Source organism: Podarcis melisellensis (assembly GCF_964234715.1).
Source record: "Podarcis melisellensis genome assembly, chromosome: 6".
NCBI classification, from domain to species: Eukaryota; Metazoa; Chordata; class Lepidosauria; order Squamata; family Lacertidae; genus Podarcis; species Podarcis melisellensis.
In genome coordinates, this window is record NC_138538.1 from 37,926,336 (window position 1) to 37,945,232 (window position 18,897).

Here is an 18,897-nt window from a genome sequence, read left to right on the forward strand (position 1 = left end):
GCATTTTCAAAGCAAGCGCCACTAGCAGAGCTCACAAAATACACAAAGCATACAAGAACAATGGAATAAATTACTTCAACATCTTTTCTTCCAAAGCACTGTGTTTGGGCAGCTCTGATGAAATCAGTCCCTCTGATTAGGAGCTAGACCTGTAGTCACAAAAGACCTCCTACACTCCCTATTCTGATGTTTCTTTGTATGGCAAGCTTGCAGAGAAATGCCCCCAGATTAGTATAAAGCTCCTCCCTTCAGTTTGGGCATTTTGAAGAGATTGTTCTTCAGCTCAGACAAGTGCTGAATCTGTCCTCCCCAAAATCCCCTACTTTGGGCTCACCCACACTTCCATTTGCTCTGCCGCTTTCTTGCAGGAAACCCCACTCTTTACCACTGAATCGGAACAAATGATGATTGGCTTTCCATAGATTGCCATTTGTTCCAATTCAGCAGTAAAGAGCATGTTTTCCAGGAAAAAGCTGCAGGGCAAATGCAAAACCATTCAGACCCATGCCTAGAAAGTGCAGGAAAACCAGAAAACCACTCAGACCCGTGCTTTCTAGGCACTGGACAAAGAGAAGTGTGGACGAACCCTTTGGGGATTTGTCCAAATCCAAAACACATCCCTATTAATGAAGAATCTTGATTCAGAGCAGGAGATGGCCAAAAGAAAGAGAGAAGGGAGGGCTCACCAAACATCATCTCCAGCCCTAGGTTGAATTTCCCTGTGGATCCACAATAGAAAAAAAGGTGCCACATCCTTGGTGCATATGCATCTTTAAATGCACATGCTCCAAAAGTCTGATTAGCCCCCCTTTCCAATATGCATCAATATGTGTGTTAAAAGATGAACGTATTACTTCCATCCATCACATATCTGCTGCACAAACACTGGCATAATACTGATGCTTCCAATCACAGCATATAGCATGGCTCCTCCTTTAGGTTACCTGAAATAGATGCTTTGAGCAGTGTGTACACCAAAATCCAAGGGCTTCAGTGTGGTAAGTGGATGTCCAAAACTACTTGAATGAGAGCCACAGCAATTGCAGACTTTGTGTAAACAGCACTTTGCCTTGTCTGAGTCCATTGAGTGCTTTTGTTGGAAAGGAGAATTGCAGCTGCTGAACTCGACCCCCTTGCAATGAATGTTCTTTCAGACAGGTACTATGCACAGCTGATGGGCAGCGTACAGATCAAAAAAGGGACAGAAGCCGGTATTGAAAAGAGCGTACAGCTGCTGCCTGCCAGAACCAATCAAAGGCTGCCCTGCTGTGATAACAAAGAGCAGGGGTTGAGCTGCTCCTAGTCAGGGTGAGTGTCAGCTAGCTGAAAAGAGAGGAGGTGGCAGAATTGGGAGATTCCACAAGGCTTCAGCGCAGTGTTCAATGCTACACAGGTTGTCACTGACAGAAACCCTAGGATCCTGTTTACAAGAGGAGCAAATAGCTTTCAAACAAAGCACTTCACTCATATCTGACTAGCGGCAGGAAAACCTTTCTTTTTACAGAGGCTCCTTCAGTATCTCTCAGAAGTTCATCCCCAACATTTGATTTAAGCTCCCTGACTTGCCTGGTTCAGTGTTATTCAGTCTTATGTTTCTGAAGCATTAAAGACAGAAAAAGCAAGTAAGAACAGGGGAGTATATTAAGGAGCTTAAGACACACACACACCAGTGGTGTCAGCTCAACTATTGGACTGGATTTGATTGATTATATTTCTATGCCGCTTTTCATTCAAATGAATCCCAAAGCGGCTTACAAACAATAAATAACAATAACGTGATTGGACATAATAGAACATCACAAATGCAGCATATATCATATGGAATAATTGAATGAAGCCCTGAAAGGGGTGCCCCAGTGATGCATAGTGACAAAATACTTTATCCTTGTTCTAGATGGACAATTCACCTGGCCTAGGGAGTGAATGCGATGGTCAGGGAATGTCAGATAGCAACAAGACACAGTCTGCAACTGCTTTCAGTTTAAGCACAGCAAAGGTGGGGCAGTAAAGTGGGAGAGAGGCAAAAAAAGAATGAGCATGGTAAGAGGGGAAAGGTTTTGGTTTTGTTGAGAGGCAACTTCAGTGCTTCTTTCCACATGGCCCATTTATGGGAAAGGAGTGGAATGTGAAAGGTCCCATATTCAGTTCCAAGCATCTCCAACTGAAAGACCCCAGACAGGATGGCAAGGAAAGATGCCCACCTGATAACCTGAAAAGCTAGTTCCAGGAAGAGTAGATGGTACCAAGCTGTGTCAACCAATGCTGCGTCTTGAAAGAAGCAGCTTCATTACATAATGTCTGTATGATTGTGCCTTTGTGGGAGAAGGCCAAAGAAAATATGTAGCAGTAGCCATGGGGAGAGTAAAGGTTACATGGTTATCTTCTAGGTAACTGCTTCAACTGAACCTAGTATCTAAATAAATATGGTGCTCAGATGCATGGCTTGTTCAATCCATGCTCTTACTAACTAGACATGTTCAACAGATGTGCAAACTTTGCACTTCTTCTTCTGCAGAAAATGACATGCCAAAAAATAATTTTGCACCAATCTCCTTGATCAACACAGTTCTCTCCTCACTTCTTGACAATGAACAGTCATGAAAATGCTCTGGTATCGCTTTCTAATAGCCCAAGGCTCTGTCTGCACTTTCCCCTGCTGCCCCTCCATGCAAGAGGAGAGACATGGCAACACATTGTACCTTACAAAGCAGATATTCCCCACGAACATCACTTTTCACCTCAGAGCAGACCCCAGTGGTATCTATGAAGTGAACCATCAGGCATTCACTAAGGTTATAAATGATAGCTCACACTGCAGTAAGTTGAATTTCAGTCTCCTGGGACTCTTTGTCTTCAGCCAGGGGTCAAAATTCCCAGCATGGTTGCATATTGGTGAGTGGCTGAGGCCACTTGATGCAGATTATGCAAGCAGGCATGGAGCCAGCCCTCTGTGGGCTTGCCAATTACAGAAGGTGCAGACACAGCCTAAGGCACCACAATGCCTGTGCATGTGAGGAATGTAGAAACAAACAGAAGGTGCTGCAGACATGTAAGCCATCTTTTCCTGATATTTCTTTCTCTTTAATTACATTGTAACCCTCATGGATTTCACAGAGAGGAAACCCTTCTTATTCACCTGTCAATTCAACACCTTGTCATAAGCCCCCCTCCCAGCCAAGGTTCTTAGATATGATGCCTGGGTAGGTGAACTGTCTGCAAAATACTTGTCTTTGGGCTGAGATTGATTATTCCCTCCTGCAGCTGAATGAACTCATGACTCAGAGCATATTATGAGCAGTTAAACTGCGTAACAATTAATGCACAGAGGCGGAACAGAGTGCTAAAGCCTGCAGTGTTTACCCAAATGGGAACACTGTTCATGGGTTTAGAGATGTCCTCTTTTGATCTCAAGGAGTTTTAGTGAGTGGGTAGAGGAGTGTTTAAATTCTTTCTACATGATATTTTAGGTCTAATCTCCCCCCCTCTGTTTTTTTCTTTTCTTTTTTCTGTAGAATCATGTGAGAAACACTGCTGTGGCAAGAGAGAGACACAGGGAGTTTTGAGGTTCGCACTCCCTTTCCTCCTCACTCTCCACCACAGGATGGAACAGAGAAAGATCTGGCCTCGGATATGGGACTCCGAAGACTCATTGGTGGCCTTGGTGTTTCTTTGCCTGGTTTTATTTTCATGGAATGCCACTAGCACTCCCGTCTATAATACCTTCCACTCTGAGAACCGTGATTGGACTTTCAACCATCTGACTGTCCATCAGGCCACTGGAGCAGTCTATGTGGGAGCCATCAACCGGGTTTACAAGCTGTCTGGAAACTTGACCATCTTGGTTGCTCACAAGACAGGACCAGAGGAGGACAACAAATCCTGCTACCCACCACTCATAGTGCAGCCCTGCACTGAGATCTTAACACTGACTAACAATGTGAACAAGCTGCTGATAATTGATTACACAGAAAATAGGCTATTGGCCTGTGGGAGCCTCTACCAAGGAGTCTGCAAGCTGCTGCGATTGGATGATCTCTTCATCCTGGTGGAACCATCTCACAAGAAGGAGCACTATCTTTCCAGTGTTAACAAAACTGGCACTATGTATGGAGTTATAGTTCGCTCTGAGGGTGAGGATGGGAAGCTTTTCATTGGTACAGCAGTAGATGGCAAGCAGGATTACTTCCCCACTCTCTCCAGCCGGAAGCTGCCACGTGACCCAGAGTCATCAGCTATGTTGGATTATGAACTTCACAGTGACTTTGTTTCATCACTCATAAAAATCCCTTCAGACACACTAGCCTTGGTCTCACATTTTGACATCTTTTATATCTATGGATTTTCCAGCGGCAACTTTGTCTATTTTCTGACTGTCCAGCCAGAGACTCCTGAGGGTGTCTCCATCAACTCAGCTAGCGATCTCTTCTACACATCTCGAATTGTGCGTCTCTGCAAGGATGACCCCAAGTTCCACTCCTATGTTTCTCTGCCATTTGGTTGTGTCAAAGGTGATGTGGAATATCGCCTCCTACAGGCAGCCTACCTTTCCAAGCCCGGGGAGGTGCTGGCCAGGTCCCTCAATATCACTGCCCAGGATGATGTCCTTTTTGCCATTTTCTCCAAGGGACAAAAGCAGTATCACCAGCCCCCTGATGACTCAGCTCTTTGCATCTTTCCCATCCGTGCTATCAATGCCCAAATTAAGGAGCGCTTACAGTCTTGCTACCAAGGGGAAGGCAACTTGGAACTCAACTGGCTGCTTGGGAAAGATGTTCAGTGTACCAAGGCGGTAAGAATGTTCACAGTATTTCACCTAGATTTCCTGCAGAAGAAGATATAGAAAATATTGTAGTGAGCAATATTGAGTAGCAATAGAAATTCTAGGGTGTAAAAACTGGTTTCTGATATCCTTCATAGGAACTTGGAGAACATCTCTTGAAAAATTGTTGTCTTCTAATTAATATAATAATAATAATAATAATAATAATAATAATAATAATAATAATAATAATAATAATAAAATTTTTATACCCCAGCCAAGGCCGGGCTCAGGGCGGCTAACAAGTAAAAATAATAACAAGTTGAATGAATACAACTTAAAAACAAGATTAAAATACAACATAATATATATATATAATGATTATTTTGGTTCAAGTAGGTTCAAATCATAGGTTTCCTCTACGATCCTTAGCAAGTTCTGTTTTCTCATACTCGTATGGAAAATAAGAACACCGGTAATGATGTATCAGCCTCAGCAGGCCATTGGGAGGGATAACTAGTTATGGAAAATCTTTTTAAAAAAACATTTGCCATTTATCAGCATTCATGCATAAAGCAGAGGTATTATCGAGTTATTTCTGCCATTGCTCCACTAGTATCAAACTGAGAAATAGAATCCATTCATTAATCACAATGGAAAGGCAAATTCTTTTATGGCCAAGAGTTGTTCTTCTGTTATAGTAATGGAGGGCAAGACTAAGATGCAGCTGATTTGGTAGATTCCATTTCTTCTTGAAATCTGGTCTGAAGCCAAACCTGAAAGTGCAGCAAAGAAGTACCCTTCCTCCCTGAGCAGGAAGGTTTCATGCAAACAAGCCTGAAAGATTAATGGCCAATTTCAGTTGCACATTTTGGTCTTCTTGGATATTGATTAATGTAGCTGGCCCACTTGGATAAGTGCAGAAGATCCAAGACAGAGAAAAATCCATTTATTCTGTAGCTTATTGTGGCAAATAAAAGAAACTGGGGTGTTAAGAGACATTCTATTTAATGTGTACATTCATGCAGCTAGTTGTGCCAGGGTAATTAAATCATTTTAAAGATAAGGTTCCTTAATTTCACTGCAGCTGGATAGCCACCCTGTTTGGTCACACTCATCATAGACAGAAGATGCTATGTAGCATTCACTTGTTATTCAGGATCTTCGTTTTCAAAAATGCTCAAAGTTTTTATAGAGGGGGTCTCTTAACATTTATTGCAGAGGTGAGGAACCTCAAACCTGGAGGGCAAGTTGCAGCCCTCCAAGCTGCTCTGTCTGGTCCTTAGGACCCTCCCCAGGCCATTGCTCTCACCACCACTGTTTTGAACCACCGCTTTAGCATTTTTGCCTGGCTGGAAAGTGTCCTTGAATTCTCATAATGCTTCTTGCTTGCCTGGATAGGGAATTGCTTGGCTGGATAGGGAGCCAGATGCAGCAGCTGCACTGTTCACTGACTGGTGGCTCCTCCTGGCACCACCACTGGTGGGAGGCTGTTTCGACTCTCCTTCCCCTCCATGGCAGGAGGAAGAAAAGGTGCCTCTGTGGTTTTTAGGCATGGGGAGCCCTGGCCCCAATCCCAAAAATGTAAGGGTTCCCAAAAGTGCTTGGCTTCCTGGAGCTGATTGCAGTTCACCAGGTACTTTGTGGGAAAGCTCTCTTAAAAGCAAACTGTTAATTCTTGTCATTAAAGCTGGATTGTGTGGAGATGACTGCATGAGAGAAGGAACCAAACACATAGAGAAAATCAGTTTCTTTTCTCCCTTCAGAGTAAAGAGACCTGTACTTTCTCTGGCTGTTTTTGATCCTATACTACTAACAGCCGAATCTTTTTCTTTCTTTTGACAAGTGGGGAAAATGATATAGCCAATTTCAGCCATCACCCCTCTGCCATGTCATTTGCAGAGGAAGAGCAGAATGAAGAGCTCTGTGTCTGAATGAGGAAAGTCCAGTGTACTAAGAATGGTACTAAATTCAATTCAGGGCTGATAAAATGGCTTAGGAGTTAGCTCTCTGCTTGGTTGGCTTCCTGGGTCTGCTGAACTGTGGAAGCAAAAATGCTAACAGATGATGGAATAGGGGAATGAGGATGGGGTGCATTTCAGGAAGCAATGCATCCTAAGGACTTTGAATGGCATTTTGCTTAGGTCTATGTACACTAGCAGCTAGTGAAAAGACAACAAAGCTTTGAGGGTCAGTTTAGAGCTAGGGTGGGGAACCTGTGGGGAACTTCCAGGTGTTGTTGGATTATATCTCCCATCAGCTCCTGTCAACATAGCCAATGTTCAGGGAACATGGGAGTTGTGGTCTTTCAACATCTCGAGAACCACAGTTTCTCACCCCTGTGCTTATGATGTTTCAAGGTGTGTGCAAGGCCTCCTCTTCTCAATGAAGGTAGGGAAATTATGAAACACAGAGGAATGTGAGTGATCAATCCTTTTCTTGGGGAAAAGCTATAGCTCAGAGGTAGAGCATCTGCATTGGTTTAGGGCTGGGGATATTCCCTCTCTGAAATTCTGGAGAGCTATGCCAGAGACTGTAGACAATGCTTAGCTAAACAGGCCAATGGTCTGACTCAGTATAAGGAATCTTTGTTCCTTAGGTCCAAAATCTGCAAAATGTAATTGAGACACCAATGGAAATGATATATGCAGTTGTATGCATATGCACATGTACACGAGTGCACTTCTGCAAAGGGTTTTGTAAAACATGTTCTGAGGATGCCACCATGAACTGAATCTTCCGGGCAAGTCTTATAAGAGATCTAAAAAGGATCTGGTCTCAGATTTTGCAATGCTGCCTTGGGCCCAGCTGAACAAAGATTTGTTATACGCTAGATGTTGTCAGGTGTTGCTTAGGGAGGCTTAGCCTTTTGAAGGTTGCTTTGTCTCCACTTTCTTGCCTGTCATCCACACTCACCAAAATGCCTTCTCCCTTTCAGCCAGTCCCAATAGATGACAACTTCTGTGGGTTGGACATTAACCAGCCACTGGGAGGTTCCATACCAGTAGAAGGGTTGACTCTTTACACATCCAGCCGCGATCGGATGACTTCTGTCACTTCATATGTCTACAATGGCTACAGTGTGGTGTTTGTGGGCACCAAGAGTGGCAAGCTGAAGAAAGTAAGTTTGTTCTTTTGGCTCTGGGGAGCCCAGACCATATCTCTTCTTTTCTCTGTCTTTTGCTGGAGAGTATAGCTGGCTTCCAATAGTTGTAGCGGCCAGTTTACTGATAAGTATAAATGTAATTTGAAAATAAAAAGGGTACACTTGAAACCATCAGACAGGTAAGTGTAATTTGTATTTGCTGTCAGTTATGCTCTAAAGTCAAAGCCCAGCCATTAAAAGCACTACAGAGATACAAAAGCCACTAGAAATGTAAAGACTCTCACACATGCACAGATACTTGTGGGGTTCTCGTTGCTTTACAAAGGGAAAAAAGTAGATTTTATCATTCGCCTGGGAAGGGAGGGGATGCAATTCAATATACCTGAGACTGCATGGTCTGCTTAATAACCACTTTCTCCCACAGTTCCATGTAGCTGTAAGAGGCACATCTGGATGTTTAGATGTTCAGTTCATAAGGATTGCCTTAGACAATATGCAAGGCATCCCAAATTTTTTGCACTTGTTTCTTGAAGAAATGTGTTCTTTCACATAGAAATGTGATTCTTTACTTAGGAAGCAAGAAACTGTCCAAAACTGTCTTCAGTTAGAGCGAGTGAAAGGGCATCCAGAGTGTCTGTTTAGTGATGGTAGGGCAGAGCAGTGAACATGGATTTTAACAGTAGTAGATGGTGCCCATCATTTACGTTCTCTTGCTGGCTTTTTTCTCACTGTCAACATAGACTTCTGGAATATAAATGTTCGTGGGATTGGATTCTGTTCTTCTCAAGTCACCCTGAAGGTTATTGTGATCAAAGATCTTAGTGGGACAGGATTCATGTGTCATGTTTGCTCAGTTCATTGTGGCAGCTCCTCCTCCCTGTACCTTCTCTAGTTGTCTCCTTGCTGACTGTATTCATTGAAGAGTGCTTATTGACCCATCACAGCACTGATAAGTGTCATGTCCTATCAAGCTGGTTCTACCTTCAGAAGTTGTCAGGAACACAGTGTCATGCTTCTCATCTCCCATAGCCTAAGCATGTGTGGTGCTTCAGACAGCAGTGGAAGGAATTGTATAATACTAAGGTGGGCTGTGCAGTGTGGCTGGCTGGCTGACTTCCTCAATGAGTGTGGTTGGATGTCCTGGAAGAAAAGGGGGATATTTGCTACAGTAGGAAGCTCCAGTAGTAAATGGAGGAGGGAAATAGTGCAAACCTGTGCATTGACATCAGTTAGCTGGCTTTTAAGTCTGAAAGAATTTGGCACAGTGTGCAAAACACCTGGTGTTTTAAGGTATTCAATATTAAAATCACACTTGGGTAGTTTCACAGTTATGCCACTACCAAGAATTAATGTGTTGCACTGTATTTGAGGTTCATGCATTTATTCATGGCCACAGATTTTCACTGAGAACTGATCTTTAATCTCTTTTGGAATACTATCTGTATGTTTACCAAAGCCTGGTGAGCAGGCACTCTTGATAGCACTCCTACTGTTTGCTAGTAAAAGTCCTGCTTGGACTGGACAATATCTCTTCTCTCTGGTGAGAAGGGAGTGGGTTAACTGGCAGTGGTAGCCTCTTGAGCAGCCCATAGCCTGAGGTAAGCTTTGCTTTTCTGAATGTAGTCTTGCCTCTCACCTTCCACCCTTCTTACTGACCTTTGTGTGATAGATTGACTTCATTAGATAACATTCCTTCCTGTTTGCATCACAGAGGAAAGGCTACTTGCCTGAGGCAAAGAAATATTCCAAATTCCTTTTGCCCTTAAAGAAAAGCCTTGTTTTGTGGAACTTAGGAGTCAGTGATTAAGTTGGACTTTCCATTCCATATATCCATGTCAAAGCTCATTGCTAAATTAGTGTCAGCAGTCTCCAAATACATTGATCCATTCCTTTCCATTGAATGATAACAAAGCTGGTGATTTTGACCTGTCCTGGGCAGGTACCAGTTTTCATTTTGAATGGACAGAAAGCAGCCTGGTACCTGTGCATAAAAATGCAACATAGTACAATATATCAGTGGGGCAACATTTTTATTATATTATATGAACAAAATAGCCCACCATTCTGCCGAAGAGCTCAGGGTGGCACGCATGATTCTCTCCCTTCCCCATTTTATTCTCACAGCAACCAGTAGGTTAGGCTGAGGTATGGCCACTGCTTCAAGCTCACCCAGCATGGCTTTATGGCTGGATGGGCATTTGAACTGTGGTCACCTAGGTTCTCATCCAAGGGTGGAATTTAACAAAGCATGCCAGACAAGTGGTACATGGGAGCAATCTCATACTGACAAATGATAAAATGATAAACTGGCCATTCAGGGCAGGGCAATCCCATGCACGTTTACTCCGAACCTGGGAGGCCACTGGATAACCTTGGGCTGGTCACCATTTCTCAGCCTAACTTACTTCATAGGATTGTTTATTGAGAGGATAAAACTGGGATAGAAGAACCATTTGCACCACCTTGAGCAACTTGGAGGAAAGGCAAGATAAAAATATATTAATTAATAAATAAGGAGTAAATTCTACCATGATCAATGGGTCTTGTTCCCATTTAATTATGTATTCATGTTTACTCATAAGTAAGTGTTAATTAGGCCGCAATCCTATGCACATTTATCTGTGAATAAGCCTCGTTGAAGACACTTCTCAGTATTCATGTGTAGTACCTAGCTGCTTGAAATCCAGGGCAGGAAATGGTTTATCACTCTATAATTGCTTCCTTTGCTTCCAGTACTGCACTTAGAACAGACTCCAATAGACTACTAGCAGCATTGTACTCTGTGAGCTATTGGCCTAACCCACTATATAAACGACCCCCCCCCCATTCATCTGTAGCTTTGAACCCCGCATTCCAGGATAACATATTGCAAAGATACCCTAGATGAGTAGACAGTGGGTGGTGAGTGTGTTGTACTGCATTAGTGGCTGGGGAAGGCCTAGCTTTAAAGGCACTTAAAGCAAGCAGCTTGTGCTTGCATGTTAGCTGTTTAATATACCAAGTAGAATTGTGTCCCATTAATTATGTAGGATTACTAAAGGAATGCTCTTTCCGGGTTGGTTTAATCCCCGATGGCATTTATGTAGTGGAGGCCTTTTAAACATCTACGATTCTGATGCAGAGTAGATCTATATATGGTGTTTGGCTTTACTGCAGTCAGAGAGTAGAAAAAAGAGAGGGAATGGGTTTTTGTGTTTATGCCTCCTGTGTTCCAGAGGTCTGCAAACATTTGCTGGGAATTTAGATTAAATCTCTGGTTAATTTATCCCAAACATATACTGAAACTAATCCTTCATGGCGTTTAAAAGATGATATTATTTGTAGTGCTGTTTAATACTATTATTATGTAACAGAAGTCTCCATCAGGCGTGCCTGATCTGAAGTTGCTTCGTTTTACTATTCCACTAAAATTGCCAGCCATCCAACAAGAGGGATTGGGTTGACAAAGAGTCATCACAGAGGATTAGTTAATGCGTCCTAGAACCTGGATATTCTTACTCCGTAATGGTTTTAGCTTTACTGGTGCATCGTGCTTTACATACCTTCCAGTTTTTGATACTGTGCAGTAGATAAGACAGCAGAACTTTCAACATTCTGTAGGGTGGGAAGTGGTGCACTAAGGGCATCCTTAGTCACATTCATACATAGTGGGCAATCTATCCCAGAGTGAGTGGACTCACCTCAGAGAAGTTGGGTCAGCTGCATTGGTTCATTGCAAACTTGCCAGCCTTGCTGGTACACTTACAGATAGACCTGCCTTACTCTTTTCTCCAACCAATCCATCACATGGATTCTCCAACCAATCCATCACATGGAAGCGAATTGAACATCCGAGTGTTAAGTGGGACAGCAGCAGCTCCGTTGTTGGGCTGAAAGTCTGTGTGCTTTTAGTAATGGCAGCTGGTGAGGCAAGGGTAGTAAGACAACAAAGCCAGTAAATACCACCAAGGGGGAGGATTCATAGTTCAGGAGCATGGTATGTGTTGTTCTTTAAGTGATCAGGTAGAAAGACCTTTCTGCCTGACACCTTGGAGAACTGTTGCCGGCCAGAGTGGGCAGTACTGGGCGAGCCAGGCAAACACTCTGACCTTGTAAAGGACAAGATTCCTCTATTCTGTGAAGTGGGCCCTGGTCACCTTGGTTGCTGCTTAGTGGTGGCTAATCTCCACTCCAGAACACCAGATACAACTACCATTTAGGTCAGGGGTCAGCAAACCTTTTCATCAGGGGGACGGTTCACCGTCCTTCAGACCTTGTGGGGAACCGGACTATATTTTGAAAAAAGAAGAAGAATGAATTCATTCCACTCGTATAAAAACATGCTGATTCCCAGACCATCCGCGGGCCGGATTGAAAAGGCAATTGGGCCAGATCCAGCCCCTGGGCCTTAGTTTGCCTACCCATGATTTAGGTTTTAGGTATTTCCTTCCTCTCTCTTTATGCAAGGGAGAATTTCAAATTTAATATATCAGTCACCATGATAGGAGCTTAAAAAAAGGTGAATTACCAGCCTGTAATGTTTCTACTTTGGATTATTACTTTGTTCATTGGGAGGGGGGGACACTCTCTGTATATCAATCTGATTTTACAGGGCAGTTGACAATCATGTAAAAAAAAAAGTTGAAAGGGGGGGGGGAGAGGCATCTCTTATCACCTTTCTAAATGAAATCACATACTCTGTTGTGGGTAATCCGTCTGAAAACTGTGGGCAGAGGGAGGTGCCCCAGGTAAGTTAGAAAACTAGATCTCAGGGCTATTGTGCTAGTTGATTTTATCTTTGTTATAGAAAAACTGGAAAGGTTATCATCTTGGACTAGGACTAGTCAACCAGCCTACCTTACCAGGTTGTTATAAGAAGAACCATGAAGACCACCTTGAGCTCCTTGGAGGAAAGGAAGGAGATAAATGTAATAAATTAAATAATTAATCAGATGAAGAGGGAGCTAGTTGGGAAGAATTGCAAAGGGCATCCTAGAAAAATCAGATAGTGTTGGTAAAGTTTGTTTTGGTTGAGCATATCTTATTACAACTTTGTGTTTTGTTGATATTAATGACCTTCATGTGTCTCTGATCTTAGGGTTGTGACCGCTTTATTCATTGCCCTTCATAAGACATTGGCTACTCTGCGGGCAGGGGGGAGGGGCATTTCCTCCAGGGTTGCTAGCAGCAATTTTGGAAACTCTAGAAGGCTTTCAGGAAATTGTGTTTACACAGGGGGGAAAAGACAGGCTGTTAACAATGGATGGGACACTAACCTGCTATTGAAAGCAATAACACTTTGCCATAGCATTCAGGGGATGGAATGCTCCCTACCTCAGTTTCCTGCCAGTAACACAATTGTCTGCCTGCCTTAAAGCATTGTGGAGGAGAAGTGCATTGTAAAATCTAAACACAATTTACAGGGTCACCACTTTGATTACCAGTCTGAGCCAATGGGGGTGAAAAGCCAGGAATCCTGATTGTATAGCAAGCCACCTCATAGCTATTACTCGAAGTCTCCAGATGAATGATTTCCCCTCCCTTTCTTTTTGCCCTGTGGGGATTTCCCTGCTAAAAAAAAGTCAGGATGCTGAATGTATCATTTTTCTAAATTTATCTGCATGTCCTCTGAGGATTCATTATTGGAAACATTGCATTCCTTTGCTGGTGTGCTATTTCCTATTAGCTAATTAGCCCATTCCTGTGAAACTCTTTGGACTAGTCTGTCTCTTTTTTCTCTGAGGATTTCAGTGTTGCAAGGACCCCAGTACTGCAGAGGAGCTGGAGAGATTCCTTATTTCTGGCTATATCACAAACATGCTGGGTCTCTATATTGCTTTTGCAAATACTGAGTGAATACTCTTAACCTCAAGTACAACATATTACAGCTTAACAGTCAGGAATATATGATTAGACTGTTAGACCGGGAGACCAGGGTTCAAATCCTCACTCACCCAAGAAGCTCACTGGGTAATATTGAGCCAATCACTGTCTTTCAGCTAACCTACCTCAAAGGGTTGTTGTGAGAATAAAATAAGGAGTGGGAAGAGCCATGCATACTTCATTTAGGTAAAGGTGGGACCTAAGGTGCGAAATTGTGTGTGTGTGTGTGTGTGTATACAGAGAGAGAGAGAGAGAGAGAGAGAGAGAGAGAGAGAGAGATTGACAACAGCACAGGCTGTGCATATTGTAACCAAATACTGTATGCATTTGAGTGTAATCCATAAATGTGCTGGTTATGGCAATCTTAGAATGTCCCAGGAGCAGATAATACTGTTACATAGCCTATAATCGATATAGTCTCTAGCTCCCCAGCTATGCTTAAGGTTGGGGACTGGAGAGGAGTGCTGCATCCATGCCAAGACTCCACAAATAAATTCATTTGCTGTTATCACTATGGGGAATCCTTACGCTGAGCATGGGTAACATAACCCCCTTGCCTCAGCTCAGAGCAACTGCCCAAGGTGATCATGATACGGATGAGCCCTCGTTCCCTTACACATCAGCTTGGCGTACAGAGAAGTGCAGGGCCTTGCCCCTGCAGTCATGCTGGGCTTTCGCAGCACCTGGAGCATTTCCCAAACTCAGTGTGCCATCACAGACAGGATGCTGGCCCTTCATTCAAGAAGAAGAGGCAGGATTGATGACAAATCACACATCTGGGCTCTGCGACAAAGCCAACCAAAATTTGTAAAGCCTTGATGAGTGCAATGGACCATTTTCTGGAAGGCATCTTATGGTAGCCAAAAAAAAAAAAAAGGCACAGAAATTCTTTGCTCATTTTCCCTCTGTGAATCATTCTGTGTGGTTGCAAACCTTTATTTCCAGCAGCTACTTTGCTGTGTAAAATCAAACTGAACATATTTATTAACTTCCTGGCATTGGAGCACCTCTTGCTTTTCCATAAAGCTAAGGAGAGCTCTGTTTAAGATTGAAAAGCTAGCAGTGGGTTATGGTCAACCCAGACTCCTTTTGCAAATTGAAATTCTGTCATGGTGATTCAAGCCTGACCGTTCTGGACACTTGGAAATACTTCATTTCTGCTGCAAATTGCAAATCTCTGTACACATACACTTAGAGACCTGCCATTGGGTGCTGTCCCCTCTTTGTCTACAAAGCCCCCTCTCCCTGCCCCCCCATTCCCCACACTACTTTATTCCAGCCAGTCACAGCTATAACTGACTTTTGGAAAGGAGGGGGGTTTGTCTGCTTTAAAAGAGCGAGAGCTTAATGCTGCTTCCCCTATAATGAGATTGGCTCGCTTCCCAGACTCCTGCTAGTGAGCTTGCTGTTTGTTTTGTTGTTTTATGAGCCCCAGAGGGCCCGGCGAGCTGGGCTTTTGGAAGCTGGGCAAGGCCAGTGTCGGCAGTTTATTTACAGTTTACAACCAGCCTATGGGGGAGCTTTATTTTTGTGACAAGTCTAGAGAATGCTGGACCCTCCAGGGACCAGGCCAAATTTTATCCATGTCAAATGCCAGGAGGATATTTGGCTATCCTGAAGCAAGGAATGAGGTGGACAAAAGCTAAGTATCTGGCAAGGGGATAGAGGTTTTGTTGTGATGTTTGGAACAGGACAATATGACACTATTGGTGTATTACTTTTTCAGGATCTGTACTATGGGCTGTAGTAGTTCTCTGGCATGTCTCCACATGCACACTTAAATAAGACAGTTTCAGCTGAATTTTACACATGGCATAAATGCAAAAGTGGCCAACTCTTAGGTTCAAAAGTGATGGGAAGCACTTATTTAAGTCCCAGGGGCTTTTTACTAAGATTTAGAACCCTTAAACCACTTATGCACTCTAGAAAATGGTACCCATGGTGAATTTAAAACAAAACAAATCCTTTGCAGCCTGATAGATTTGCATTAGTTTCTAAGCAGGTGAAACAATAATGGACTTCTGAGAAAATTCTGCCACTAGAAAACTTTGGCAATTTTGGACAAGTCAAAGAAGGCTTGGAGTTTTTTGCTCAGTGATTCAAAATCTGAGATTACTCTCTAGAGGAGAAAAAAATCGTGAGAAAGTTGTTTCAGTAGATAAGGGCAAAATAAATTAGGCTCCAGCAGAAATTTTTGTGATGTTGATTTAAAAGAAAGAAAGAAAGAAAGAAACACACGGGACATTTTATCTCTTAAAAAAAAAAATCTGTTTGTGTACCAGCCAGCTCGAAGCTTTCCTCTCTTTTTACTTCTTTCAACTCTGTACTAAGCTATTTCCTCTTGGTTTCCACCCTGCAAGTCCAACATTTCTCTGATGAAAATAGGGACATCCCATTCCATAACGATAATTTTACTATTTATAACCCGCACATCTTACTGGGTTGCCCCAGCTACTCTGAGCAGCTTCCAACATATATAAAAACACAGTAATTGCCTTCAGATAGCCTTCAGACAGCTCAGGGGTCAGATAACTTCTTACGCTGCAAAATCTATCCAATGCAAATAGGGACACCTTACCATATCCTCCAACATTTCTCCAAAGAAAATAGGGACAGCCTAAGGAAAAGTGGGACATTCCAGGATCAATTCAGAAACATTCTATGTCCTTTTAAAGGTGTTTGTGGAGGGGGAGGTGTTATTGGTTTGGTTTGGTTAGGTTTAGTTTAGTTTAGTTTTAGTTTTTATTATGTATCTTGTGTTATCATTTTGTATTTTTATGTTGTGAAATGCCCTGTGATTTTCAGATGAAGGGTAGTACACAATTTTTAATAATAATAATAACAATAATAATAATAATAATACATTGAAGGCACTTCTCATTGTAGCAGAAAATAAAAGCTGTCCGTTTAACCACCGCTTTTTGCAGCTTTTGCAGGGAGTCTAGATTGATAATGCACATTTAGTGCTGGTTTTTCCAAGAGCAGTAGCTGGATGCACAAAGGAAGCAGAGAAGTGCGGGGAAACAGCTTGGGGGGGTAGGTGGGGGGAATTATATGCACAAATTTACAGAAGGTATTCCATGGATAACAGAGACAGCCTGCAGAGATTTTCCATAGATATTGGATGAATCTTGGATGGAACAGTGTGTTGGGGGGGGGGAGCTTTGGGGAAATAAAGGGACAAGTTATTGTCCTGTTGTTAGACATGTAACAAGCCACTGTGGAGATCTTGCATGGTTCCTATTAATTCCATGTGAACAGTCTGTAGTGATCTTACAAACAGTCTTATAGCTGCACAGCTGCCATCTGATGAAGTTTTGTGAAGGAGAAAATATTTGATGCCAAAATCTGAATTCCAATGTGCTGGTTGCTTTAATGGCATGATGCCAAGATATATTCTTTTAAAAATAAGAAAATGTGTTGCTGCTTATGCATTTAGAGGTATAATGTCCCTCTGTCTGGAGAATAATGCTTTGCTTTACTAAAAGCACCGAATGCCTGAGTTGATTCTATCCCATCAGTAAAGGTCAGCTTTAAAAGTTGCACTTTTGCTAGCATGAGTCATGGGAACAAATATTTAAGGGACTGGGCACAATCTGAGCCTAACTAATTTAATCCTGCTGTATCTGGGTTTCAAATGACATTTAGTTAGCTCTAATGCTTTCTAACCATATCCTCTTGTTTGATATATCCTTGCCTAAAGTGCAATGTGATGGCCTTCATTAGAATAAAGAATCCTATTGTTGGAGTAGTATAGCATGTAGATATTCTTCTGGGAAATGCTTTCTTCTGGCTGCAGCTGAAGGTAATGAAGGGAAACCTGTACTTAAACTGATGCGCTCCTTGGTGCTCATCTGAGACTAGCAGCAAATGCATCTGGGTTACTAGGTCTTTTCCTTCCATCCCAACCTGTTAGAAAGAATTTATTGAATGAAAAGCGTATTACCGGTTTACAGGTGGTAGGTGAACTAATGCTCGTTTCAGCTTTGCAGATTATGTTTCAGTTAACCTTCCATTAAGACGTAGTTTTTACATCCATCCCAGCCTGAACCACCACCACACCGATCCACACATGTTTTGCATTCCTGACATTGGGGTCGTGTCCCCTGTCGTGTCACAGCAGGGCAGATGGAATGACTAGGGTAGATTGCCTGGTTCATGGGTGAAAAATCAATCTTGTCTTTCATGCCAAGAAGTGGTGTGTCATATTATAGCTAATAAATCAGTGAAGTGCCCTTCATCCAGCTTGTCAGTGGAGGACAGTGTTTGTGTGATTGAGAATAAATGAAGGCCAGAGTGCTGTCAGGCATGGAGAAGTGTGTGTATAATTTTGCCATCATGCCGTTTATACCTGCTACTATAAGAAAAATGAGTTTGCTAGGATAACTTAGAGCCACACACTGCAATAGCATGTGGTCAGGGGCCACAGAAACAACCTAGAAAGAAAAAACAAACCGAAGACTTAGCTTTGCCAATGGGTCCCCCCCCCTTCTTGTTAGCAAATAATTCATACCATGGCACAATTCTAGTTGTTTTTGTATCAGTAGGAATGGACAGGTATTGTGTATTAGATAAGTCTAAATGTTCTGTCAGTTATTCCATATGAACAGTCTTGTCCTCTTGATTCAAAAGGTCTTAAGCTTTCAGATTTTCAAATCCTTTGATTAAAAAATAACAGGTCAGATATGAACAAATTTATTAAGATGTAAGCTTTTGTGGACTACAGTCCATCAGATGCAAGTCCATGAAAGCAGTTGTCCATTTTAGAGGTGGTAGGTGAACTAATGTTGTTTCATTTACCTTGCATCTACAACACAGTAAAACTGTATTCTTTACGGGTAAGAACCAGAACTTTGCATTCTGCTCAAAGACAGACCAGGTGCCACTGGATCTTTTTAAAGAGCTGTGAGCTTTTATCCCAGCTGGAGTCATGAAGTTCATTGGGTGATCTTGGGTCAATCACTGCCTATCTGCCTAACCTACCTCTCAACATTGTGAAAATAAAATGTTTTGCCACCTTGAGCTTCTTGGAAGAAAGGTAGAATTAAAATGAATAATGAAACAAATAATTATGTGCATGCACACTGATGATTGTATAAATAATAGTTATAGTTATTATTATACTTAAGACATTTAACTGTTCACAGCATTTGATGCTGATTATATCAAT

The 18,897-nt window shown here is 42.4% G+C and overlaps 1 protein-coding gene across 2 annotated transcripts in view; it reads left to right on the top strand.

Moving 5' to 3' along the window:
- Nucleotides 1–18,897, top strand: part of PLXNA2 (plexin A2) — a 392,250-nt gene that overhangs the window by 39,847 nt on the left and 333,506 nt on the right. For both annotated transcript variants that reach the window (XM_081916268.1, XM_081916269.1), the window contains exons 2-3: nt 3,513–4,789; nt 7,698–7,880. In XM_081916268.1, the coding sequence (XP_081772394.1) occupies nt 3,602–4,789; nt 7,698–7,880 (1,371 nt within the window). In that variant the 5' untranslated portion in view covers nt 3,513–3,601. The remainder of the gene's footprint in view (nt 1–3,512; nt 4,790–7,697; nt 7,881–18,897) is intronic.